The sequence below is a fragment of the Callorhinus ursinus genome, unplaced genomic scaffold (genome assembly GCF_003265705.2).
Source record: "Callorhinus ursinus isolate GAN/ISIS: 27379988/994484 unplaced genomic scaffold, GSC_fseal_2.0 scaffold1, whole genome shotgun sequence".
NCBI lineage: Eukaryota > Metazoa > Chordata > Mammalia > Carnivora > Otariidae > Callorhinus > Callorhinus ursinus.
Genome location: NW_027397063.1, coordinates 62,019,761 through 62,045,923, shown reverse-complemented (window position 1 = coordinate 62,045,923; position 26,163 = coordinate 62,019,761). Strand labels below are relative to the sequence as shown.

At 40.1% G+C, this 26,163-nt stretch overlaps 1 protein-coding gene across 3 annotated transcripts in view; it reads left to right on the top strand.

Moving 5' to 3' along the window:
* Positions 1-26,163, top strand: part of DYNLT2B (dynein light chain Tctex-type 2B) — a 41,579-nt gene that overhangs the window by 2,094 nt on the left and 13,322 nt on the right. Inside the window, exons 2-5 of one of the 3 annotated variants that reach the window (XR_012378919.1) lie at positions 1,234-1,367; positions 6,255-6,324; positions 16,667-16,730; positions 20,912-21,005. Coding sequence is in view for 2 of the 3 variants with exons in the window: in XM_073894906.1 (XP_073751007.1) it covers positions 1,234-1,367; positions 6,255-6,324; positions 16,667-16,730; positions 19,197-19,340 (412 nt within the window). In the remaining variant the exon portion in view is untranslated. Of the gene's footprint in view, positions 1-1,233; positions 1,368-6,254; positions 6,325-16,666; positions 16,731-19,196; positions 19,784-19,806; positions 19,950-20,911; positions 21,006-26,163 lie in introns of those variants that run through there. The other 2 variants (XM_025876019.2, XM_073894906.1) reach the window with 2 other exon arrangements.

Here is a 26,163-nt window from a genome sequence, read left to right as displayed (position 1 = left end):
CAAGTGCGGAAGCACTGAGGTTGTGCCTGGTGTGGTCAAAGAACATAGGGAAGACCAGTGTGACTGGAGTGGAGAGACCTAGCAGAAAAGTAGTAGAAAACAAGGTCAGAGAGTGTGATAGGGTAGGTCATATGGGGCTGTGCAAGTCACAGTTAGGATGCTGCTTTTACTCTGAGTGAGGTGGGAAGCATTTGGGATTTTTTTTTTAAAGATTTTATTTATTTATTTGAGAGACAGCGAGCGAGCATGAGCAGAGGGAGAGGGAGAAGCAGATTCCCCACTGAGCAGGGAGCCTGTCGTGGGGCTTGATCCCAGGATCCTGGGATCATGACCTGAGCTGAAGGCAGATGCTTAACTGAGCCATCCAAGCGCCCCAAGCGTTTGGGATATTTTGAATAGAGGAGTGCTGTGATCCAGCATACATTTTATTTATTTATTTATTTTTTAAAAAGATTTATTTATTTATTTGAAAGAGAATGAGAGAGAGAGAGAGCACATGAGAGGGGGGAGAGTCAGAGGGAGAAGCTGACTCCCTGCTCAGCAGGGAGCCCGATGTGGGACTCAGTCCCGGGACTCCAGGATCATGACCTGAGCCAAAGGCAGTGGCTTAACCAACTGAGCCACCCAGGCGCCCCCAGCATACATTTTAACAGGACCAGTCTAGTTGCTATGTCCCACAGGATATGGGGACAAAGGCAGAGACAGAGAGACGTGTAGAGCTGTTATAATCCCGGCAGGAGGTAATGATAGCTTGGAGCAAGCTGGTGGCGGTGGGGTGGTGAGTGATTGAATTTTAGATTATTCCGAAGGTAGAACTGATAAAATTTGCTCATGACCCAGGATGTAGTTTGTGAGAGAGAAGTCAGCAAGACTGACCTCAAGGTTTTTGGCCTGAGCAACTGGAAGAATGGAGTTACCATTGGCCAAGATAGTTTTGGAGAGAGGAGACAGAAGTTCAGTGTTAGATGTATGAACTTTTGAGTCGTCCATGAGACATCCAGATGGAATACGTGTTGGAATATGTGGTCTGAAATTCAGGGGAAAGTTCCAGGCTGTAGGTATAAATCAGGAATATAACTTGTTTTCTTAAGTTGTGTATGTCATTTTTATAATAAAAAGTATGAAAAAGAAGAACTAAATTGTTCTAGGGAAAAAAGCTGGGGTCAGTTGAGCTGTGAAGGTAAATTGAAGTTTTGGAGTTACCAATTAGATGTTTTAAACTATTTCATTTAGGTTCAGACCCTCTGTGGTTAAAGAATGTATCCATGCTGTGCTGAAGGAGGAACTGGCAAATGCTGAATACTCTCCAGAAGAAATGCCTCAGCTCACAAAACGTTTATCAGAAACCATTAAAGACAAATTGAAAGGTAATTGTGGTGGTAATTAGAAATGTTCCCTTCAAACATTCAGTTTTATTCATTTGTCTCCTTCCCTATCTTTAAATAATGGCCGTAAGCTGTGGATTGTTTTAAACACAATTTTTCTTCAATGTCTAGTCTTCTCAGTTATTTGGTAACTTTTACTCATGTAGGTTTTTGCAGATAGTGGGAAAGTTAAAGATACGAAATAGAACATTGTATGCATGCACTATCTGAGAAATTCCAGTACGGAAAAGACCAGAAGTTACAAGGGCTCCTTTCTCCCATCATTCTTGGTTGTCTTTCTCACCAACATCTCAATTCCGTAGCCTATCATTCATACCCTCACTGTCTGACCTCAGCCCATCTCTCCAGCTGAGTCCTTAACTAGTCACCAGACTCAACTGTCCACTCTTGCTAAGCTCTCTACATCTATAGAACACACCTCATGCTTTTTCTCCCTGTTCTCTTTGTCTCTGTCTCTCTCTCTTTTTGAAAGATTTATTAAGGATTTATTTATTTATTTGAGAGAGAGAGCGCGCGCAAGAGAGCACGCATGCACCAGCTGGGGAGGGGGGAGGGGCAGCGAGAGAGGGAGAGAGTCCTTAAGCCGACTCCAGCTGACTCTGGAGCTGGAGGAGGGGCACTATCTCATGACCATGAGATCATGACCTGAACTGAAACCAAGAGTCAGACGCTTAACTAACTGCACCACCCAGGTTCCCCTCTTTTGTTAATAATGTTCTACCATCCGAAAAGTCCTTTCTTTCTGCCTTTTTAAAAATAGAACATTTTTTGGAGGGAAGAAAATGTCTGTGTAATAGTAATACATTTTCATTGTACTAACCTAGGCCATCTAGAAAAGTACACATTTAATTTTTTTAAAATTATATAAAATTCCATTACCCAAAGGTAGTTACTATTTAGTATTTTGGTGTACTTTTTTCTTTTTCTTAATTTGTTTTAATTTTTAGGAATTAAAAAAATATATGAGTACAGAGAAGAAAATAGCAATTCTATGTATTTCTATCACCCAGAATTAACTACTGTTTGTATATTAGCATTTTTATTTTCACTTTTTTAAAGAGTTTTTTTTTTGTTTACTTGAGAGAAATAGAGCATGAGTGGGGAGAGGGCCAGAGGGAGAGGGAAAAGCAGACTCCGCACTCAGCAGGGAACCTAACTTGGGATTTGATCCCAGGACCCTGAGATCATGACCTGAGCCGAAGGCAGACACTTAACCGACTGAGCCAGCCAGGTGCCCCTATTTTTACTTTTTATGAAAATTCACTGTTAAAATTATTATGAAAAAGATACATGTCCATAATAAATACCTTCAAATAGTGTGGAAAAATAAAATTAGAAAATCATGCCACCACCACATTAAATATCAATATTTAATGATAATCATTAATATTAGGTGAACATCATATCAGACCTCTTTTCTATGTTTATATACAGATAAATAAATACCTTAATAACAATGGGATATTATAGACCTATTTCGCCTAGTGGTATAGCATTCATTCTGTGTATATGCTTATATATCTGGGGGTTTTTTTGCATTCATTCCTTATTTAAATGGAATGATTGCTCACTATTTAATCCTTTTATCATGCCATTTGCATCGATGAGTTCTTTATTTTGGTTAAGTTCTTACCCGATGAGATTTTGTTCTAAGTTTTTTCGGGAAGGGCTCAGAAATGTTACATTCTCTGGGTTCTTTCATGTTTGAGGATGTCTGCCTTTTGCCTTTAAACCAGAATATATTTTGGATGAATATAATATTTTGAGGTAATAACTTACTTTCTTGAGAATGTTGTAGACTTTGTTTCATTGTCTTCTGGCATTGAATGTTACTGTAGAGAAATCTAAGGCCACCTGATGTCCTCTGCCTAAAGAATCCCATCCTTAAAACCTGATGCTCAATAGCTTTTTTAGAATATCACTTGATAGTGAGCGTTTTTTATCTTTCAACCTGTGGATTTTATTTTTTCCAAATTAGGAAAATTTTCTTGTATCTCTGAAAACATTTCCTGTTCCATTCATTAGGTTCTCTTCTTTAGGACAACAAATACGGATATGTTGAATCATCTTTATCTTCCTTAGCTTTTCTGTGCCATACTTTCTTCCCTTTCCTTTGATATTTACTTGTGGTTATCTTAAGCCAGTAATTCAATTTTCATTTGTGTCTGTTCTGTCCCTTGCCCTTTTTAATTTATTAGGTCTGCACTTAGGGCTGTGATTGTCCTTTTCATCTTTCTGTTTATAATCTGATTGACTTCTTATTTTGTTGAATTTATGAGCTTATGTTGTTCTATACTGTGAATCAGTTGTGAAGAATTTCTCTTTGCTCCTTGGTTTATATTATCTCCTAGGTTGAGGGTTTTTCTTTTCTTTTTTGTTTTTATCTTTTAAACAGTATTTTGTTTGTTTGTTTCTTGTTATTCTTTCGTTTGTTCTTCTTCATTTTTGCATATTGCCAGTCAGCTTCTTTCCATTTTACACTGATGTGGTATGGTTTACAGATCTTTTCATTTGCTCTTTTTATGATTGCTCTGACATGGTTTGGGTGATTTCTTTTGTACTCTCCCACTATATCTGAGATTATTTTATTTTTTTCCCTCAGAACTATAATTGAAGGGCTGGGTCTTTAATATTCTAGCTGGCATGGGTATCAGAAAAGGAGGAAGAGAAATGGGTAGAGAAAGGAGGAAGCTCTGTGGCGCTGTTGCAGTGTTTTGGGCTCCGTCTCCTGAGATTTTGTTAAGTATCCTGAATTAAGGGTCATGTCTCACCTGGGAAGGGACCTGTAGTCTTCAAATCGTTTGCCTAATTTACTGTATAATCCTGGAGCCTTTACTTTGATCAGAGAGAATTGGCTATGTTTCAGCTTTGTCCATTTCCTTTCCTTTTTTTTTCCCCCTCCTCCAACTCTTTCCACTATTCCTTTGTTAGAAAAGATGCCCATTCAGTTTTCTTCTCTCCAGATTTGGTGTAAGTGAGAATTTTCAGGATTTTGCTGCTTTAGCAGTATAGTTTCTGGGGAAGCAGAAGAGTTGTGCTGGGCCATACCATTATACTCCAGTATCTTATGTTGTTGTTTTCTTTTCTCCCTTACTAAACAGCTTACAGTTTTCTAAATACCCCATACTCTATGCCTTTGCATGCTATTCCCTCTCCGTAGAATGGAGACATTGTCTGCCTGGTAAATTCCTACTTGTCTTTCAAGACTCAGCTCATTTATCACATCCTCCAAGAAGTCTCTTCTGGTCATCCCTTCCCCACTGCCCAGCTCTGTGTTCCTATATACCTTGTACATGCTACTCTTGGAATTATTAATATGTTGCTTTTTCATTTTATTCTTCATGTTTGCCTTCTCAACTACTATGTGTTCTTTAAGGCAAGAATAGTATCTTTTTTTTTTTAAGATTTTACTTTTTTTTAAAGATTTTATTTTTATTTATTTATTTTTTTAAAGATTTTATTTATTTATTTATCAGAGAGAGAGCGCGCACAAGCAGGGAGAGCTGCAGGCAGAGGGAGAAGCAGGCTCCCCACTGAGCAGGGAGCCCGATGCGGAACTCAATCCCAGGACCCCGGGATCATGACCTGAGCGGAAGGCGGACGCTCAACTGACTGAGCCACCCAGGTGTCCCAAGAAGAGTGTCTTATTTCCTCTGAGTTTTGAGGCCCTACCAGTACCTGACTTAGAGTAGGAGAGAAAGGAAGCTGAGATCTATTGAGAAACTAGTATGTATCAATACTGTTCTAGATGCTCTACATATTACTTGTGAAAATAGTAAAGGGAAGCTTCACTAAAATGGAGTTGGGAGGCCAGAAGGGGAGCACTAATACCGTTGAACTCCTTATCAACCCAACAGGAAGAAGCCTATACTTTTATTACCCCAGCAGGAGGAAGAGAGATTTTCTCCTCGCCCGGCAACAGCCCTGCCAATGAGAGACTGTCACAATTCAGGCAATGAAAAGCCACTACATTTCCAACTCCTGGATTATTTCAATGGACTTTTGTTTATAACAGCCTTCCCAAACTCCTCTTTTCCTCTATAAAAGAATCAGCTTCAGGTGCCTGGGTGGCTCAGATGGTTAAGCATCTACCTTTGACTCAGGTCATGATCCCGGGGTCTTGGGATCGAGTCCTGCATCGGGCTCCCTGCTCCTTGGGAGCCTGCTTCTCCCTCTGCTTCTCTCTCTCTCTCTCTCTCTCCCCCTCTGTCTCTCATGAATAAATAAATAAAATCTTAAAATAAAATTAAAAAAAAAGAATCAGCTTCTTTGTTCTCTGGACTTGCCTATGGTTTTGCTATAGCTTTCTTTCTTTTTTTAAAGACTTTATTTATTTATTCATAAGAGACAGAGAGAGAGGCAGAGGGAGAAGCAGTCTCCCTGCTGAGCAGGGAGCCCGATGCAGGACTCGATCCCAGGACCCTGGGATCATGACCTGAGCCGAAGGCAGATGCTTAACCATCTGAGCCACCCAGGTGCCCCTTACTATAGCTTTCATGTCCTGAATTACAATTCTCTGCCCTTTCTGAATAAACCCTTTTTTTTTTTTTTGCTGGTAAAATGACTGACAAGTTTTATTTTTAAGGTCAACATCCCCCAGGAGGTAGGTAGTAATATTCCTGTTTAACAGATGAGGAAGACTTAAGCCAAAAAGGTGAACAGCTTGTCTAAGGTTACACACTTGGCAAGCTGACTGACTGACTTATCAAAGTAAGATTTGTCCTCAAGTCTTTTTGACTCCCAAGCTTATCATTCTACTCAGTCAGTGCCTGTGGACTGAATGCCTATGTCCATTTCTAGGCACATTTACCTTCATGAAATAACTTTACCATTTTTACTTATAGGTAACTTTCTTATTTTTCTTTCTAGAAATGGGATTTGACCGATACAAAATGGTGGTACAAGTAGTGATTGGAGAACAAAGAGGTGAAGGAGTATTGTGAGTAGTTGGTTTTTCCTTCTTGTTTTTATTCTCAAATGTTTCTTATTAGGTATTCATCCTCCTGACAATCCAGTAAGATTGTGTCTTTGTAAGAGTGAGAGGAAAAGACAGTATAACAAAATGCAGCTGTGAACCCAAAAGTTACCAGCACTGAACAGTGTGGTTTGACAGTGTGGGTGAGCTCCTCAAGGTAACTCACTTTTCGTAGTATCCATAGGCCAATAGATCTTTTAGGGTTTATGTATATATGCTCCTAAGTCGAGTATGGTAGTATGTATATATGTTTCTTCCTCAATTCCTTCTTTTTTTTTTCTCTCTAAATTCCTTCTTGCCTGGTTTTTGTTCCTATCATTCCAAATGAATTTCTTTAAAATTGTCTGAGACCTACTTATTAGCATATTTAGTAGTCCTTTCTTAGCTCTTGTTCTTGGCCTGGTCTTCTATTTCTTTTTTAAAATAATTTTTAAAAAAGATTTTATTTACCCATTTCAGAGAGAAAGAGAGAGAGAGCACGTGGCAGAGGGAGAAGCAGACTCCCTGCTGAGCAGGGAGCCCGATGCAGGGCTCCATCCCAGGACCCTGGGATCATGACCTGAGCCAAAGACGGACCTTTAACTGACTGAGCCACCCAGGCACCTCCTGCGCTTCTATTTCTTAATATTCATTCCAGTTTCTTTTGGCTCTGATGTCATTTATCTAACTTGTTTCTCTTCTGTTTTTCTAACTCTTTCCTTTCCTGGTTCTTCTTTCTCCCTTACATCGCCAGCTGTGAGCATTCTTCAAGGCTCACTTCTTGTTCTTCTGCTCTTTTCAATGCTTTCTCAATGAACTCATTCATTCTCATGACCTCAAACTGTTGTTCATGTATTGGTGAATTCAAAATGTGTATTTCCCGTCTTTCCCTATGCCAAACTGTTAATCTCCTGTTTCCCTTTGCAAACAGTACTGAGTATAATATTTTATAAGAAAGTATTATTAAAGTATTTGTTAAATGAATTTTAAAAATACCTTGTACATATTATCACTGAGAATTTTTACTACAGAATGTTAAGATTTGGAAGGGATTATGGGTATTTTCTAGTGTCTACTCCCCTTATTATAGATGACACTTTCGAGGATGAGTATGATTTGCTCCAAAGTATGTATCTGGCTGGTGTCAGATAAACTAATAGAGCCTGGCCTTCTGACTTCTGGCACAGTACTCCTTACCATGGTGCACCCTACCATTTGGTCAAAAGGCTTCAGGAGATTTTCTCACCTCAAAGACATAAAGAAATACTTTACTACCTTATCACTTTAGATTCAACACGTTCAAATACAGTTGCAAATTTCTTCTCCCTTCTTCTCCTTCAGTCAGCCTGCCATTTCAATTTCTCTGTCTTTCACAGTATTACAAAGGTTCTGTTTTAACTCTGGCTTAAAACCTTGAAGTCCTCTTTTGTCGTAGTGAGCCATTACTCTCTCCCACCACATGCACTGTAAGCTGGATGCCAGGCTTGCTTAGCAGCCCCTTATCCTCATTGCCAGACTCTGGTCTCTCTCCTTTATAATTCATTTTGTATACCAGACCAGTCTTTCCAAAATAACCTCATTTTCTTTCCATAAACTCTTTAGAGTTTATTTTAAACACTGTCAAATATAAACTCCTTCAACTGGTTATGATTCACTTTGTTAAATGTGACAAGGCCAAACTCTAAAGCATAGCATTCAAGCCCGCCCCCGTCCTTTTCTAAAAACTTTTATCATCTAAAATTTCAAACATGTGCAAAGGTACAGGGACTAAAGACCTCCCATTTTTTCTGTTACTTAGCTTCAAAGTTTATCAGCACATACAGATGTTTATTTATACCTGTACCAGAACGTACTCTCCCTGTCCCACCAGATTATTTTGAAACAAATTCCACTCATCATACCGTTTCATTTGTAAATACAACAGTATACAATATCTCTTAAAATATAAGGACCCTTTTAACATAATAATGTATCATCACATCTAAAATATTGTTGATCCTTAATATTATACAATATTCAGTTAGTGTTCAGATGTCCCCATTTGTCTCATATACAGTTGACTCTCATGCACAATGTGGGGGTTAGGGGTGCTTTTTATATATGCATATAGCTTTGACTCCCCCAAAATTTATTAATAGCCCGCTGTTGACTGGAAGCCTTACTGATAACATAAACAGTCAATTAACACATATTTTACATAGATATTATATACTATATTTTTACAATAAGCTAGAGAAAAAAATATTAAGAAAATCATAAGGAGGGCGCCTGGGTGGCTCAGTTGGTTAAGCGACTGCCTTCGGCTCAGGTCATGATCCTGGAGTCCCGGGATCGAGTCCCACATCGGGCTCCCTGCTCGGCGAGGAGCCTGCTTCTCCCTCTGACCCTCCCCCCCTCTCATGTGCTCTCTCTGTCTCTGTCTCTCACTCTCTCAAAATAAATGAATAAATCTTAAAAAAAAAAAAATCATAAGGAAGGGAACATATATTTACAGTACTGTATTTATTGAAAAAACATCTGCATATAAGTGGACCTGTACAGTTCAAACCCAAGTGGTTCAAGGATCAACCGTATATGTGTATGTATGTGTATTTGTGTATATGTATTTATGTGTTTATATATTTTTGTTTACAATTTTTCAGAACAGCATCCAGATAAAGGCCACAGACTGCATTTAGTTGATACATCTCTTAAATTTCTTTTAATGTATTATTTTCTTTCTCTTTCTCTCTTTTTTACCTTGCCATTTATTTTTATTTTTATTTTTTTTATTTATTTTTAGTTTAAGAAGAAAAGAATTTATTGTTATCAACAGCTCACAGTGTTATTAGGAAGAGTTTAAAATACTCTCAGAAAAAATGAAAAAAAGGACTGCCAGCTAAACTTTTAGGAAAACTCCCCAAACCATGGCACAGAACAAGGTCAAGGGAGCCGCTGCCTCTACCATGATTTGCAGATCCAATAAACTGCTCCTGTGGCCACTGGCTCTATTACAAGTTACCTTTGCCATAACTGGGTGGCTGTCAAATTAGAAAGCCGAGTGCTTTACTGAGAAGCTGTCAACACCAGAATGACACAACTTCTGCTGATGTACATTACCAAAATAGAAATTTTCTGCCCCTTGCCCTCCTCCTCAAGTAATTCATTCTTTTTCAGGCTTGTATAAGCACATATGACTGGTGGAACCTAAATCATGTACAGAATCCCAATTGCATGGTAGGGTGGAAAATTCAGGTTTTTAACTATCCTAAATTCCCTGTTTTGTCCATAAAGAATGGCATGTCCAAAAAGCGGTGAACCCCAAATCTGCCACATGCCCCTTCATTTTGCTCAATAATAATTTTTATATAGCACTTACTATAGATAAGGACTGTAATACACTATAGAGAGTTCTGTAATTTCTTTTTTTATTTTTTAATTTTTTATTGTTATGTTAATTACCATACATTACATCATTAGTTTTTGATGTAGTGTTCCATGATTCATTGTTTGTGCATAACACCCAGTGCTCCACGCAGAATGTGCCCTCTTTAATACCCATCATCAGGCTAACCCATCCCCCCACCCACCTCCCCTCTAGAACCCTCAGTTTGTTTTTCAGAGCCCATCGTCTCTCATGGTTCGTCTCCCCCTCCCAATTACTCCCCTTCATTCTTCCCCTCCTGCTATCTTGTTCTTTTTCTTTTTTCTTAACATATGTTGCATTATTTGTTTCAGAGGTACAGATCTGTGATTCAACAGTCTTGCACAATTCACAGCACTCAACCATAGCACATGCCCTCCCCAATGCCTATCACCCAGCCACCCCATCCCTCCCACCCCCCACCACTCCAGCAACCCTCAGGTTGTTTCCTGAGATTAAGAATTCCTCATACCAGTGAGGTCATATGATACATGTCTTTCCCTGATTGACTTATTTCACTCAGCATAACACCCTCCAGTTCCATCCACGTCATTGCAAATTTTACCTTGCCATTTAATTGTTGAAGAAATTGGGTTGTCCTGTCGAGTTTCCTACATTCTTGCATTTGCTAATTGTTCTATTTATTTATTTATTTTCGGGAGTTTTATACTTTAGATTATAATCTAGTACTACCTTATTTATTTCATTGCTCAATGTTCCAAACTTCGGCCATTGGCCACTCTTTCAATTGCCTCTTGTGTCCCTTTGGTATATCCAACTATTGTGGGGTGGTTTTTTTTTTTAAAGATTTATTTTAGAGAGAGAGAAAGAGAGAGAGTGAGAGAGCATGAGTGTGTGTGGGGGTGTGGGTAGAGGGAAAGAGAGAGAGAGAAAGAATCCCTAAGCAGACTCTACACTGAATGCAGAGCTTGATCTCACAACCCCAAGATCGTGACCTTAGCTGAAATCAAGAGTCAGACACTTAACCAACTAAGGCACCCAGATGCCCCTGTTGTGGGTCTTTGTGAGCACTTCCTTACGTATTGGCACTAAGAGATGCTTCATCTTATTCGTTCCCTGCCCCAGCCCTATAATTAGCCATTTTCCCAAGGAGCTCTGGTTCATTTTATTGGAGAATGGCATTAGAAACTAACATTTGGGCACTAGGTGTGGCCATCAACTTTCTGAGTATTGCTTCTGCTCTGTCTGCTGTCCGCGGTCCGCGGTCCTCTCTGGATTCCAATCACCTGTATTTAGATTGAGATGCTCTTTTTACACATGTCGCTTATGCTCTTCCCTGAGTTTTTGTTTTTTTTCTCTCTTGCTTCCTTTTGGATATTTTCCTACTGACCTTTCAGTTGACTAATTCTCTTTTCTGTTATGTCTCATCTGTTATTCAATCCACTGACTGAATTCTTAATATCAGTTGTTATGTTTTTCAGGTTTAGAATATCCATTGAATTCTTTTTTGTAGATTCTGATTCTCTAGCGAAATCAACTGAGGCACCCAGGCATGAGTTTATTTTAAGAATTTGTGTAAGAGATTTCTGAATCTGTCCCAATGAGGGAAAAAGGGGCCTTTCTTTCATGTCTGTTACCAAAATGTAAATTAAGACAGTTGCTGATCAAACTTACATGCGGTTGACAAATAGTTTTTAGCCCCTGTTTTAGTTATTGTGATCATCGGGGGGAAAAAAACCTTTTCCTGAGACACTCAACTGCAAAGGGCAGGCAGTATTGGAATCCCCCTTCACTGGTACTGCACCACTCTGGGAAATATGCTTTCAGGCTCCTTCTGATGGCCCAAGGCAGCAGCAAATCCTTCCTGTCACCTCCTTTTGGCCAAAGCAGCCAAAGATTTAAAAGTCTTTGGTTCACAGATGGCTATATCCACAAGTCCTTTACTGTTGAGCTCTACCTGGCACTTAATTAAATTGACAATGAATGCTGGGTACTTCAAGCCGTGTTCCTGGGAGGCAGCTGTAATTCGATTAATCCAGAATGTCCTCATGTTCCTCCTCTTCAGGCTTTGCGCTTTTGTGCATTTCACAAATGCTCTGGTCACAGCTCTGACCACCACCCTGTAGCACCATGCATGCTGCCTCACCTCCTGGACCCGCCAGTTGCAGTCAGGGAGGCCAGTGAAATGATTTTTTATCTATGTTCTTCATCCTTCCTCTCTCCTCCCTTTTTACATTTTGGTCATAGCAGTTATTTTATTTTATTTATTTTATTTTTTAACTTTTTTTCAAAGATTTTATTTATGTATTTGACACAGAGAGAGCACAAGCAGGGAGAGTGGCAGGCAGAGGGAGAAGGAGAAGCAGACGCCCTGCTGAGCAGGGAGCCCGATGCGGGGCTCGATCCCGGGACCCTGGGATCATGACCTGAGCCGAAGGCATCGGCCCAACCAACTGAGCCACCCAGGCGCCCCATAGCAGTTACTTTAAAGCCATTGTCTGCTTATTCTCGTATCTGGATCATGTGTGATTCTGTTTCCATTGATTTTTTTTTTTTTCTTGATATCCTTTAGGTGACTCTGTCTCTCAGCATGCCTGGTTTAAATCTTGGACATTGTGTCAAAAAATTTTAGAACCTCCAGATAACATTATTTTCTTCCAGAGAAAGTTTACGCTTTCCTTTTCCATTCAGGTAGACTACGGACTGCTTACCTTAATCCAGTCAGGTACTAAGCAGAGTTGAGGTTAGGTGGCAATTTTGATTCAAGGCTCCCTCTACCTTCAGTTCACCCTTCTTTCTTGAATGTAGCCCTCCAGATCTTTCAACTAAGAACCTGGAACGTTCATTGAGACCCCACCCCATCAGGTACCGACTTTTATACTTGTCTCCTCAGTATAAAACTACTCTTTACTTCAAAGTTTTTTCCTTAGTGTATTGGTTTCCTGTTGCTGCTGTAAAAAATTATCATGGGCACCTAGCTGGTTCAGTTGGAAGAGAGTGTGACTCTTGATCTCAGGATTATGAGTTTGAGCCTCACATTGGGTGTAGAGATGACAATAAATAAATAAGTAAATAAACTTAAAAAAATCATCACAAACCAGATGGCATATAAAAATATTATTTTACATTTCTGGAGATCATAAATCCAAAATGGGTTTCATTCAGCTAAAATCAAGGTATTAGAAGGACTGCATTCCTTCTGGAGGTTGTAGGGGAGAATCTACTCCTTTGCCTCTTCCAGCTTCTAGAGATTGCTTGCATGCTTTAGCTTATAAACCCTTCTTCCATCTTCAAAGCCAGCAGCATAGTATCTTCAAATATTTCTCTGACTCTCCCACCACCTTTCTTTTATAAGGACCCTTGTGATTACATTGAACCCACCTGGATAATCCAGGATACTCTTCCCATTTCAGGATCCTTAATCATATATCTGTGAAACTCTTTTTACTTATTTATTTATTTTTGCCGTATAAGGTAACCTATTCACAGGCTTTGGGGATTAGGACTGAGAGGGCCATTATTTTGTCTACCACACTTGGCTTTCAGTTTCAGAATTCCGCACGTCTTGAGGGGAAAACCTGCCGTGTGACAGGCTCAGTTCTACTTTCTTCTTTTGGTCCCTCAAGTCTCCAATTTTATCTCCCTAGCCTTGCAAGTCTGTCTGCAGTCTTGCTGGTTTCTTTTTCCCTGAGTAATTGGTTCTCTAGCTGGGCAAAGCCTCAATTTTTAGCTTCTAAACCTGTGCCTTGATTTGGCAAATGTCCCAGGGAGAATTGGGATGCAGGATATCAGCTTACCTCCTTGCAGCTCACCTCTCTCTGGAATTTTGGTTACCCTAGTCTTACTTGTTTCAGCTGCATTCTGATTCATTTTATCCAGGTTTGCTAATTAATCTTGGTGGGAACATTGGCCTGCTACAAACTGTTCCATCATACTTCTGAGTCCTTTTGACACAAATATATATACTTAAATATAGCATTTTTTTTTTTCCTGTATAGCCCAGGCTTTGGGTGTGACCCAGAAGTCTCAGGTTTATCTTACACATTTCTAGCCCTACACCCAGAATTGGTCATTTCTCTGAGGAGCCCTGGTTCCTTTTATTGGCAAATGGTATAAAATATAGACTGCATTTTGAAGGCAAGGATTGTGTTTTATGCATCTTTGTATCATTTGCACCTAGCACTTTCCTTCATATATAATAGGCCCTCAACAAATGTTTGTTAAGTAAATTTTTATATTCCTGCCTTCACTTGGTTCTACTCAGCTTAAGTACCACTTCCTTTTGTGAAGTGTTTTTTGGCTTTTTCTCCTGTCTAAATTCTCTAAATTCTGTAGCACGTCTACAAATTTCGTTCAAATGTTACACGACTTGGACTTGTACGAGACAGGCTTTACAATTCTTTTGAATCCTGATAACCTATAAATTAGCATCAACTGTATATTATCTTATTCTTTGTGTGTGTTAATTTTTTTCACCTAATTAAACTGGGGATTGAGGATTAAGACAGATTTTATTGTTTTTGGACATATAGTAGTTGCTAAATAAATACTTGTTGGTGATAAATTAAGTAGGTTAATTTTATTTCACATTGTTACTGTTGCAGTTTGGAAATAGGTGGAACTTTTTTGACGTAAGAATGTGTGAAATAGGGGCACCTGGGTGGCTCAGTTGTTAAGCGTCTGCCTTCGGCTCAGGTCATGATCCCAGGGTCCTGGGATTAAGCCCCACATTGGGCTCCCTGCTCTGCGGGAAGTCTGCTTCTCCCTCTCCCACTCCCCCTGCTTGTATTCTCTCTCTCTCTGTCAAATAAATAAATAAAATCTTAAGAAAAAAAGAATGTGTGAAATATTAGGACAGGAGAGTTCTTCTATGCAAAACTTAAAAAAAAAAAAAGACACTTTCAAAAATTGAACCGGGGGCACCTGGGTGACTCAGTCAGTTAGGCATGTCCGACTCTTGATAGCGCGGGTCTTGATCTCAGGATTGTGAGTTCAAGCCCCATATTGGGCTCCATACTGGGCATGAAGCCTAGTTTAAAAAAAAAAAAAAAAGAACCAGTATCATTATGATATATGTGTATCTTTATAACTTGAAGCTGAACTGCTTAGGTTCAAAGCCAAACTTTGTCACTGTTTGACCTTGACAAGTTTACTTAATTTCTCTGATACTCAGTTTCCATATTTATTAAATGGGTATAATAATAGTGTGGACTTCACAGGGGCACCTGGGTGGCTCAGTCAGTTCCGTGGCCAACTCTTGATTTCGGCTCAGGTCATGATCTCGGTCGTGGGATCCAGCCCCATGTAGGGCTCTGCAGGCAGCACTGAGTCTGCTTGTCCCTCTCCCTCTGCTCTTCTCCCTGCTCCCCCTCTCTCTCTAAAATAAATAAATGAAATCTTTTTTAAAAAATAGTACTTACTTCATAGGATTAAGTGAGTTAATACATGTAAAGCACTTAGACCAGTGGCTGGTACAAAATAAGTGCTCAATAAATGTTAATGATGACTCATACATACATTTACTAAAAGTGTAAAACATTTGTAATTACTTTTTTCACTTAACATTGTATTGTAAACATATTTTCATTTTTTGTGAAGTTTGTAAACGTTTTGGTAAGTTTTTTGTAAAATATCTCTTTAAGGGCTGCATAGAATTTCATTGCCATGAAATACTATGATTTCCTTTACCACTTACTACTGTGCATTTGTTTCCATTATTTATTTATTTATTTTAAAAATTTTATTTTTAAGTAATCTCTACACCCAACATGGGTCTCAAACCCACAACCCCAAGATCAAGATTTGCATACTACACCAACTGAGCCAGCCAGGTGCCCCATAAATTGTTTCCATTTTTTTTTTTTTTAATTTGACAGAGAGAGACACATTGAGAGAGGGAACACAAGCAGGGGGAGTGGGAGACGGAGAAGCAGGCTCCCTGCCGAGCAGGGAACCGATGCGGGGCTCGATGCCAGGACCCTGGGATCATGACCTGAGCCGAAGGCAGACACTTAACAACTGAGCCACGCAGGCGCCCCTGTTTCCATTTTCTAATTGGCTTTTATTTTGCCTAACATTCTTTCTTACTCACGATTTGGGGAGAGAATGGCTAATTTGAGAATTCAGAGGTAGTGTAGCAATTCTGTAGAGAGAATACTGGGTTTAGAGCTAGGTAGAAGATTGAGTTCTAGTTCAGAGTTTGTCCCTTTCTTTTTTGGAACTCTACAAAATAATCACGTTGGACTAAATAATCTATTTGGTCCTTTCCAGACCTACTTTTTTATATTATTGTGCAGGATTTCAGTCGAAAGTCTTAGGTATTATTCCCTCTAAAAGTTAAACAAAAATATCTTGGCTGAAGTAATCTATAACAGCTTCCCACCCAAAATACCAAAGACTCAAGGTATTGACCACTTAAGCTGTCAGGCAGCTGTCGGAGTCTGAGGTTGTTAAGAGTCCCTGGGCTGTCACCTCCAGTTACATCTGTGATTCCAGTCCCTTCTAGTTCACCCAGTATATTCTGCTGTACAAATAGGATTTTCTGTGTGCTAACCTGTGAAAAGGTTTGGAAGCACTGATCTATAAGAATGTATCAAGGAAATAACACAGAGGACCATAGGGGAAGGGAAGAAAAGTGAATGAGAAGAAATCAGAGAGGGAGACAAACCATGAGAGACTCTTGACTCCAGGAAACAAACTGAGGGTGGTGGAAGGGAGGGGGATGGGGGAGAACGGGTAACTGGGTGATGGGCATTAAGGAGGGCATGAGATCTGATGAGCGCTGGGTGTTATATGCAACTGATGAATCATTGAACACTGCATCAAAAACTAGATGTATTATATGTTGGCTAATTTAATTTAAGTTAAAAAAAAAGTATCAAGGAAAACTTTTGCTCATGGCAAATAGATACAGGTCATATCCTTGCTATATTATTTATAATTCTTCATTCTTTGACTTTTCAGCATGGCTGCTCGCTGTTTCTGGGATGCTGACACTGACAACTACACTCACGACGTTTTCATGAATGTAAGTCTATTTGGAAGCCTTTTTTTCCTTTCCAAGGACATGTGGACATTCCAGGTCAAATTAATATTATTAAGATATAAGGCCACTTCAGTTTTAGATGTCTGTCTTAGACTCCTTCTGGATGAAATGATTTTACTCTTCTTTACTGTGTTACTAAAGCAGAAGAAATCTAATGTGCTGCTGATAGCCGAGGAGACTTGTAGGTGTACACACGATATAACTCTTCACAAGTTTGATTTTGAGAATATCATATTGTTTATTTAATGCTAACAGACATGTGGCATTGGCTAACTCTAACGAAATTGGGTTGGCAGGGGGGTGCCTGGGTGGCTCAGTCGGTTAAGCGTCTGCCTTCGGCTCAGGTCATCATCTCAGGGTCCTGGGATCGAATCCTGAATCAGGCTCCCTGCTCAGCAGGGATTCTGCTTCTCCCTCTACCTCTGCCTTTGCCCCCAACTTGTGCTCTGTCTCTCTCAAATAAATAAAGTCTTTAAAAAAAAAAAAGAAAAGAAAAGAAATTGGGGTGGCAGGGATTCATGAGCAAAGGTGATTTTCATTCAGTAATAAAATTATTTTATCTTAAAGCTATTTCTCAAAACTAAGCAAAAATAAAGAGAAATTTTTAAAGAGATTTCATTTAAACATGGTCCACTATTGGCTGAATGTTTTATATATTTTAATCATATGCTGTTATACTTGCTTCCAGAAATGATCCCTTTCTCTATCCAAATGCTCCTAGGTTGTGAATTAGTAGACTCAGAATTAAAGTATAGTAAAATAGAACAAAAACTTGGTTGAGTTAATTAGGAGAGGGGTTCCATTTCCAGCTCTGTAACTTACTAATTGAATGACTTCAGGTGTCATTGGACTTTTCTCTGATTGTATCAGTAACATTGGGAAGCTGTACTAGATTTTCCCAAAGAAGGCTGTGGCTGCCTAAAAATAATTTGGGGAACTTATTTAAAATACAGATGCCAAGACCCTACTCAAGTAGATTCTGATCAAATAAGTCTGGTGTTAAATCAGTGATTCTGAATTTTTTAAAAAGTTACCCACATGATTATGCTTACTGCCAGGTTTGGAAGCTGCTTATGGTAATGATCTTAAGACACCTTTTAGCTCTAAAATTCTGTGGTCCTACCAGTTTCATTTTATTTTATTTTATTTTTTAAGATTTTATTTATTTATTTGAGAGAGAGAGAATCAGAGAGAGAGCACGAGAGGGAAGAGGGTCGGAGGGAGAAGCAGACCCCCCGCTGAGCGGGGAGCCCGATGCGGGACTTGATCCTGGGACTCCAGGATCATGACCTGAGCCGAAGGCAGTCGCTTAACCAACTGAGCCACCCAGGCGCCCCCAGTTTCATTTTATATTCAACTCCCTTAGGGATCAAGGGCTGACTAGTAGGAAGTACTACGTAAATCCCATTTATCAGCTCTCTAGGGGAAGGGTCAAGCTAAGGTGATGGTTTTTCCTGCTTTTTGGAGTTATTGAGTCCTTATACAATGCAGTTCATTCATTCAGCAAATATTCTGAGCTCCCATTAGGTGCCAGCCTCCTCTAGAGATGCGAGGGATAAAATTTTGAATAAGACAGACATGGAGAGCTCTGGGCGGTGCTGTAGAACAGCCAAAGTGGGATCCACAGACCAGTGCCAGTCCTTGAGCTGTGTGTTTACAGATCCTTCATGAGAGAAGTGCATAAATAGTGTAAGAGTTTAGAAACTCTTACAGGAATTTGACAAAGTAATTTTATATTGATTAAATCTAATTGTAAAAAGTTTAGGCTATATTTTGTATGTTTCTTTTTTCATCCCATTTTCCTACTTACCAGTTTTTATTGTATTTTACAAAAGTATCAGTCCATAAGGGCCTGGAAAGTAAAATGAAAACAAAAACAAGTTTCTCACTACAGATAGCACTGTTGTGGAACACAGTTCATGGTTCTCCCACCCAAGCAGGCAGGGACCTGGGCTTAACCAAAGAATTTTGCTTTGGTTAGTAATCAGGTACTTGAGTTTAGGTTGTTTTCTCCAAGTAGTACCAGGCTGGAGATGAGATTTGTTGGTCTCAAAGGAGTCACTGAGGCAGGTGGAAGTCCTATAATAATTACCTAAAAAGTGTTTTAACAAGTTTAACTGGGATCTGGGAAGCATTTTGTGATTCTGAGTTAAAAGATAGATAAATGGGGTGCCTGGGTGGCTCAGTTGGTTAAGCGACTGCCTTCGGCTCAGGTCATGATCCTGGAGCCCCTGGATCCAGTCCCGCATCGGGCTCCCTGCTCAGCGGGGAGTCTGCTTCGCCCTCTGACCGCCCCCCCCCATGTGCTCTCTCTCTCATTCTCAAATAAATAAATAAAATCTTTCTAAAAAGATAGATAAATGAATTTTATCAATTAAGAACAAACACCCAGAGACCATTTGCCCTTACCCAGAATTTATGACAAGGTGCTGTTATGTTTTTTTTTAGATTTATTTATTTGAGAGAGAGAGAGAGAACAAGAACACACAGGGGAAGGGGCAGAAGGAGAGAAAGAGAATCTTGAGCAGACTCCCTGCGGAGCGCAGAGCCCAAGATGGGGCTCCATCTCATGATCTTGGGATCATGACCTGAGTCAAAATCAAGAGTTCATGCCTAACTGACTAAGCCACCCAGGCACCCCAAGATGCTGTTATTTTTATCTGCGATGTTATAATATAGTTATGCATTTACTCCAAGAAACTCAAAGCATTTCTAATTGTTATTTCTGTGATAAATCAGGAAAAATGTAAATACTTATTTTTTGAATATGAAATTACATAAAGCTCATTAGTTTGCATTTTACTTCTACCTTCAGAAAATCTAATTCTTTACCCATCCTACCCTTTGAGCAAGCAATTTTGTAGTTACCCTGCAGCAAGCAACTTTATAGCTATATTCTGGAAATCCTTTGTATATTGAAGAAGGAAAAAGCCTTCATGATTGAAAACTGGCAAAGATCTGAGATGATGTTCATTTCAATTGCCTTTGCTGCCCTTAGCCCTTCATTAGTACTAACCTTCTGGATTTGTGTGTGTTTTCTGTTTTGTTTGCTTTTTAGGACAGTTTATTCTGTGTTGTAGCGGCATTCGGCTGTTTCTACTATTGAATCTTTGAAAAGTTGGGTAAAAATATGACCATGAAGAAATATACATTTTTTTATTGTTAAATATCTCAACAAAATAAAGATAATTTGGCATTTTGGCAGCTGAGTCTATTCAGTTTTAGGCCTTATATTTTAGTGTTTTGATTTTGTTGTAACATGTTCTTATTGTATTTGGAAAGTGGGGAAAATTCATATTTCGATTGTTCAAGCTAAGCAATTGTAAATATTTGGGTATATTTTCTACCAGTGCTTTTTTATTTTCAGGGTTTTAAAAAAATCATTATACACAATTTTGTACCCTGATTTTTCACTTCTCATAGTGTCATGTGCAGTGTTTGTCATTTTATTTCCATTATGATTTTCATAAGCACAATTTAATAGCTGCACTTACTCCACTAGGTAATACCATTGGTTATCGTTGCCATTTCCTTATTAAGGGATTATTATTTTTTCACTGTTATAAATAACACTGAGATGAATTTATTTGTGCATAAAGGTTTTTTGTACATTTTGAATTGTTGTCTTTATCTCTCATCCAGAGTTTCCGCTTAGCTATTGCTATCCTACACCTTACACAGCTGATTAGGTTAAACGCACATTTTCTCCAGGGTCTGCCGTAGTGTTAGGGACAGTGTCCAAGTTGTGTATGAAATCAGCTGTCCCTTAAGACTCTGAGATTATTCTGGGTACTATCCAAGCTCCCACTCTCTTTGGAGTGATGTTCCCCTTGTAGTCCCCTGGCTAGCAGCCCTAACTTGAAACACCTGAGTTTCCAGGCCGTTCAAGTAACTATTTGAAATGCAAAAGAGAAAGGGTTACAACTTAAATCCTGTTTCTCTCTGGCGGCTCCTCAGCAGTCCTAAGTGTATCCATCCACTTTTTTTCTCAGCCACTTTCAAGTCAAGCATGTAGACAAAGAATAGTAATAAATACATTTAAAGTTCTTTTACATTTCCCTCCCGTAACTCCCATTGGGTATTTGCTCGTCTTGCATCTATGGAATCAAAAGGGACCCCTCCAAAGGTTCATTTTAGCAAAGGAAAACTTTTCTCTTTACCAGATACCCTGCAACATGTGATTCCCCACCAGCTGGCCTCCCTTGAATGCACTCCTGCTCAACTAGCCCGCGGTTGATTCCTATTGATCATTTTTCGGTGAGCCAACCTGGGTCAGAAATACCAGAAACGAGGCTTTGGGACCTGCTACAGGTCACCACAGGGCTGGGCTGACGGACAGGAATTCTCCCTACGTGACCAAGCAGGGCAAAGTTGGCGCTGTGGTGAAGCGGCCGCAGGCCGACGGGTCCCCGGCGGAAGGCGTCAGGGCCACCTGCCCTGCGCCAGACGCCGGGGACGGGGATGAAAAGGCCGGAGAGGGCAGGCCCTCCCCGGGGGAGGCTGGCCCGGAGCTGGGGAGCCAGCGGCCTAACGCAATCTTGACTGACTGCCAGCGAGCACGCGCGACAGTTCACGGCCGTATCCTCTCACGAGGCGGTGTCTTCACCCCAAACTCCAGTTCCGCATGGAGACTGGCCCTTGGCCATCTCATCTCTTGCGCCTGGGGTTCTCTGCCCAGCCACGCCATCCCTGGGGCCTCTGTGGTGGCGGAACTACTGTGTCAGGGGTCGTGGTTTTCAGGGAAATGCCGTACTCGGATTGACAAGAGGGCGGGCAGTAGGCGGGACTTCCGGCCCGCTGTTCCGTCAGCTGCCTTCCCCGGGCGTCTCCCCGCAACCTCTTCAACTTCCCTTGTCCGTGACGCGGCTCCTAGGAGAAAGCCGACTGGACTGGGGCCCGGGAGCGTTAGCTGCAGGTGAGGATCCTGTGTGTGCATCTCCTTGCGGCTGTCTCTGAGAGGACACACTGTTTGGCTAGGACCACGAGGAGACTGACTGAAGAGTAGGTCAGTGACAGCGAGGGGAGCGTGAGGAGGGGTTACGAGGCTGCTGTGAGCCAGAGGCAGTGACAGCGAGGGGGCTGACCGAGATGTAGCTGCTTGCGAGGAGTGTGCCACCCAGGAGCGGTGAATGCGAAAGGACTCTGACCTCGGAGAGCCCGAGGCAGAGACTGCGAGAGGACTGTTAGCGAGAAAGTATGAGGCAGTGCCTTGGAGGAGACTCGGGGTCGAGAGAGAGTGACTGTGCGGGGACTCTGATCTAAGAGAACAAGAAGCAGCAGCCGGGGGGGGGGGGGGGGGGGGGATCCTTGACCAACGAGCAGTCACTTTGAGGGGCTGACGGGGACAACAGTGTGGGCTCAGTGACTGGACATGGTACTGCAGGGTTATGTTTGGGCACGGGCTGTAGTTGAGCGGTCATGACTGGGCAGAGAAGGTCTTCAGTGTAAAGAACACGGATCTGGGTGGGACTTACCAGATAGACCCAAGTTTAACTTTATGGACAAACGTCTTGTGACTGGGAAACTTATCTCAAGACCGAGCTCCAGTTTTTTCATCAGTGAATGGGAAGTTTGGACTAGATTAATGTTTACTAGACTAGGGGTTCCATCCTATTATTGGGTTGTGAAATCCATTTAATGGATAGCACCTGAAATTTTTTTTTAATGGAATACAATAGAAATTTTCAGTGTGTTCACATAGTAAGGGTAAGTATTGTTTCATGAAACTTGTTTCAGTTATGTATGTATGAGATGATATAAAATGGATTTCATATATCCCGAAATGTGTGAAATGTAAGTAAAAATGTTTAAACTCAGATTATTTCTGAGTTTTCTTTCAGGTCTAAAATGCCATGATTCTTTGTTTAGGGGACTGTTTAGAAGTAAGTACAAAGACTGGCTCTGTGGCTGGGGAGACAGGCTCCATCAGATTGACTTAACTGGAGAAGTTGTCCCAAATATAATTGAGGTGACTGGTTATGACTGAGGACTGAAACTCAAGATCTCAGTTGGGAGAACCAGAACTTACATATTGAAATAGGGACAGTGATATTTATAGAAGCAGTGAGGATAGAGAGGTTTGTGATAGGAAAAACTGCTAGGAGCCGACATCGAGAAAGGGGAAGCTTTGAGGAGTGTAGGAGCAAGACTTAGGAAGGGAACTGAAGATAGAGACAGAAAACATTCTGCCAAGAATAGAATGGGGGTAGGGAGATACGGCCTTTAGGGTCCTTTTCAATCTTGATATTTAGTGATTCTGTAAGTACCAAGAATTGGTGGTATAAAGATACTAGTTGAGAATGGAATTGGTGCAGTAATCAGTGGTAAGCAGATGGTGACCACCATGGGGAAGAAAGGAGATGCTAGGAGAGTCAACAGTGGTGACTGGAATACCATATGGGAGAGCCTTTGGTGTATTTAGCTATCCAGCTCAGTGATTATGTGCTAGAGGCCAAGACTGGCAAACTTGGGAATAATACCATGCTGTGAGTAATTCAGATGATGTTTTAGTTGGTGGTTTTATCCCCTACTGATCTCCATTCCTGAGGGCTGTTAGCAATGCAGATGAAATGAACTAAAGTGAGTTTCACTACCTCCTCTCTATAGACTTTATAAAAGGTGCTACTGATTGTGCACCCAGTGTTTTCTTTAAAACAATATTTAATAGAAGAAGCTTGAGGTAATTTTAACTTATCTGACACTGCGTTTATCTGATAACCTAATAGTCACCCTCACCTCCTGCACACATATACTATGTGATAGAGGAAGGGAGTTCAGAAAGATTCTTGAATGGTAAAGTATTGAGTTGTGAACGATAGGGGAGAGTCTTTGTTTCGCTAAAAAATGGCTAATTACACCTTTTTCTAAAACATTAGATGTTTACTTGGCATACATTATACATAACTGAAAGGAGCCACTCAGGAATTTATTTCTGTAACAGAATACAGTTGACCCTTGAGCAACACATGTTTGAGCTGCATGGGTCCACATACATGTGATTTTTTTTAATAAATATAATACTGTAAATGTATTTTTTCTTCCCTATGATTTTCTTTTTCTTTCTTTCTCTTTCTTTTTCTTTCTTTCCTTCTCTCTCTCTTTCTTTCTTTCTTTCTCTCTCTTCTTTTTCTTTCTTTCTCTCTTTCTTTCTCTCTTTCTCTCTCTCTTTCTTTCTCTCTTTCTTTCTTTCTTTCTGAGAGAAAGGAGGGGGGAAGGGACAGAGGGAGAGGGAGTGAAAGAATCTCAAGCAGGCTCCACACCTAGCTTGGAGCTGAAGCAGGCTTCATCTTACCAACTCTGAGAACATGGCCAAAATTAAGAGTCAGATGCTTAATCGACTGAGCCACCCAGGCACCCCCTTATGATTTTCTTTAAAAAGAAAAAAAAAGATTGTATTTATTGATTTATTTGAGAGAGAGAGAGAGCATGAGCAAGAATGGGGGACAGGGAGAAAGGGAAGCGGACTCCTTGCTGAGCAGGGAGCCGGACGTGGGGCTCGATCCCAGGACCTCGGGACCATGACCTGAGCTGAAGGCAGACACTAAACCAACTAAGCCACTCAGGCCACCCAGGCCCCTCAGCCCCCTTATGATTTTCTTTCTTTCTTCCTTTTTTTTTTTTTTTAAAGATTTTACCTATTCATTTGAGAGAGAGAGAATGAGAGATAGAGAGCACAAGAGGGAAGAGGGTCAGAGGGAGAAGCAGACTCCCCGCCGAGCAGGGAGCCCGATGTGGGACTCGATCCCAGGACTCCAGGATCATGACCTGAGCTGAAGGCAGTCGCCCAACCAACTGAGCCACCCAGGCGCCCCCCCTTATGATTTTCTTAATAACATTTTCTTTTCTCTAGCTTCCTTACATTCCTTGTTAGAATATGGTAAATAATATGTATAACATACAAAATATGTTAATAACTATTAATGTTATTGGTAAGGCTTCCAGTCAACAGTAGGCTTGTTTTGAAGGAGTCAAAAATTATAAGCAGATTTTCAGGGCGCGCACGTGTGTGTGTGTGTGTGTTGGGGGACAGTGCTCCTAACCTCTGTTTTGTTCAAGGGTCAATTGTGTATGTTTCAAGGTAACTGACTTAGAAGAGAAGACATTTAGGCTTGGGGACTGCAGCACTGCCTCTGGGATCCTTTGTGTTTGTTGAATGAAACGATTCTTTTTGACCTACCCTGCTTTGCAAATTCCCTTCAAAAACCAGTATAATGGCCTGATTGATAAAGAATGAACTTTATTCCTTTCTAAGCCTATGATTTCTCTTCCCATAAATAGGTGAGGTTTTATTTTTCTTGGGGACCTTCTCTTTGAATATATGGTCCCTTAGGGAGAATAATTTGGTCAAAGCCTTAGGTTCAGAAATCCCAGGTTACTTTATCTGATGTTAACACTAACTCACTCTGTGACTAAGGGAAGAACTGTTTGCTTTCTCTTGTTTAAGCTTTTCTAACTATGGCAGAAGTAACTGTTCTGCTTAAACAGTCTTTAATAATCAGAAACATAGGCATACTCACCAAATTTTGTATACAGTCTCATGGAGTTTGTAAACCACCTGACCCCATTCTTGATTCCCCTGTGGAGCTGTCTAAACTCTAAGTTAGACATGATTCTCCTAGGGAAAAAAGTTTATAACTTTTCCATGTTAGAAACGCTGATAAGAATTGATTTATTAAAAAAAAAAAGAATTGATTTATAAAATATTTATAGAAAAAGCAAACATAATAATTTGCTATTGTTATTAAGGATGGGTAATGACAAAATATCTAGTAATAATTATAATTTTCTTATGCTTTTCTTTTCATGTATTTGCATAACTGATCTGAAGTCAGATCTTTTGGCTCTTCTATTGGAGAACTCTCTCTACTCCCTCTTCTACAATTCAGTCAGTAAATTAAGGGAATATACATTTTTATGTACTCTATTTTGCAGTATGTAATAGAGCTCCACTCCAGAAGGGGAAAAAAAAAAAAAAAAAGAACTGTTTGTGAGTCTCTAACAAATATTTGGCACTATGTTAGGTTTGTTTACATACATTCCCTCATTAATATAAATTGAATTGCTTGTATTTTACTGTTTGCAAACCAGATTAGTAGATAGATATATAGCTGGGTTTTTTTTTTTTTCGGTTTTTGTTTTGTCTTTTTTTTCCCTTTCTTTTGATAACTCTCTTGTTAAAAGTTGTATTAATTTGAAGCTTTCTATATTTATACTAGAATGACTGCCAGTGAGCCAGGGGAACCCCTGGGTCTGCCAGGCTGTTATATCACACTCACAACTATTTGCAAACCAATTTTGAAGTAAAGGCTGGTAAAAAAAAATAGTAACATATGGTCTTTGCTCTATGCTAGAGAACAAAATGGATGTGTGGCACTTAACAGAAAATAGTTTTTTTGTTTTGTTTTTTAGGTAGTTT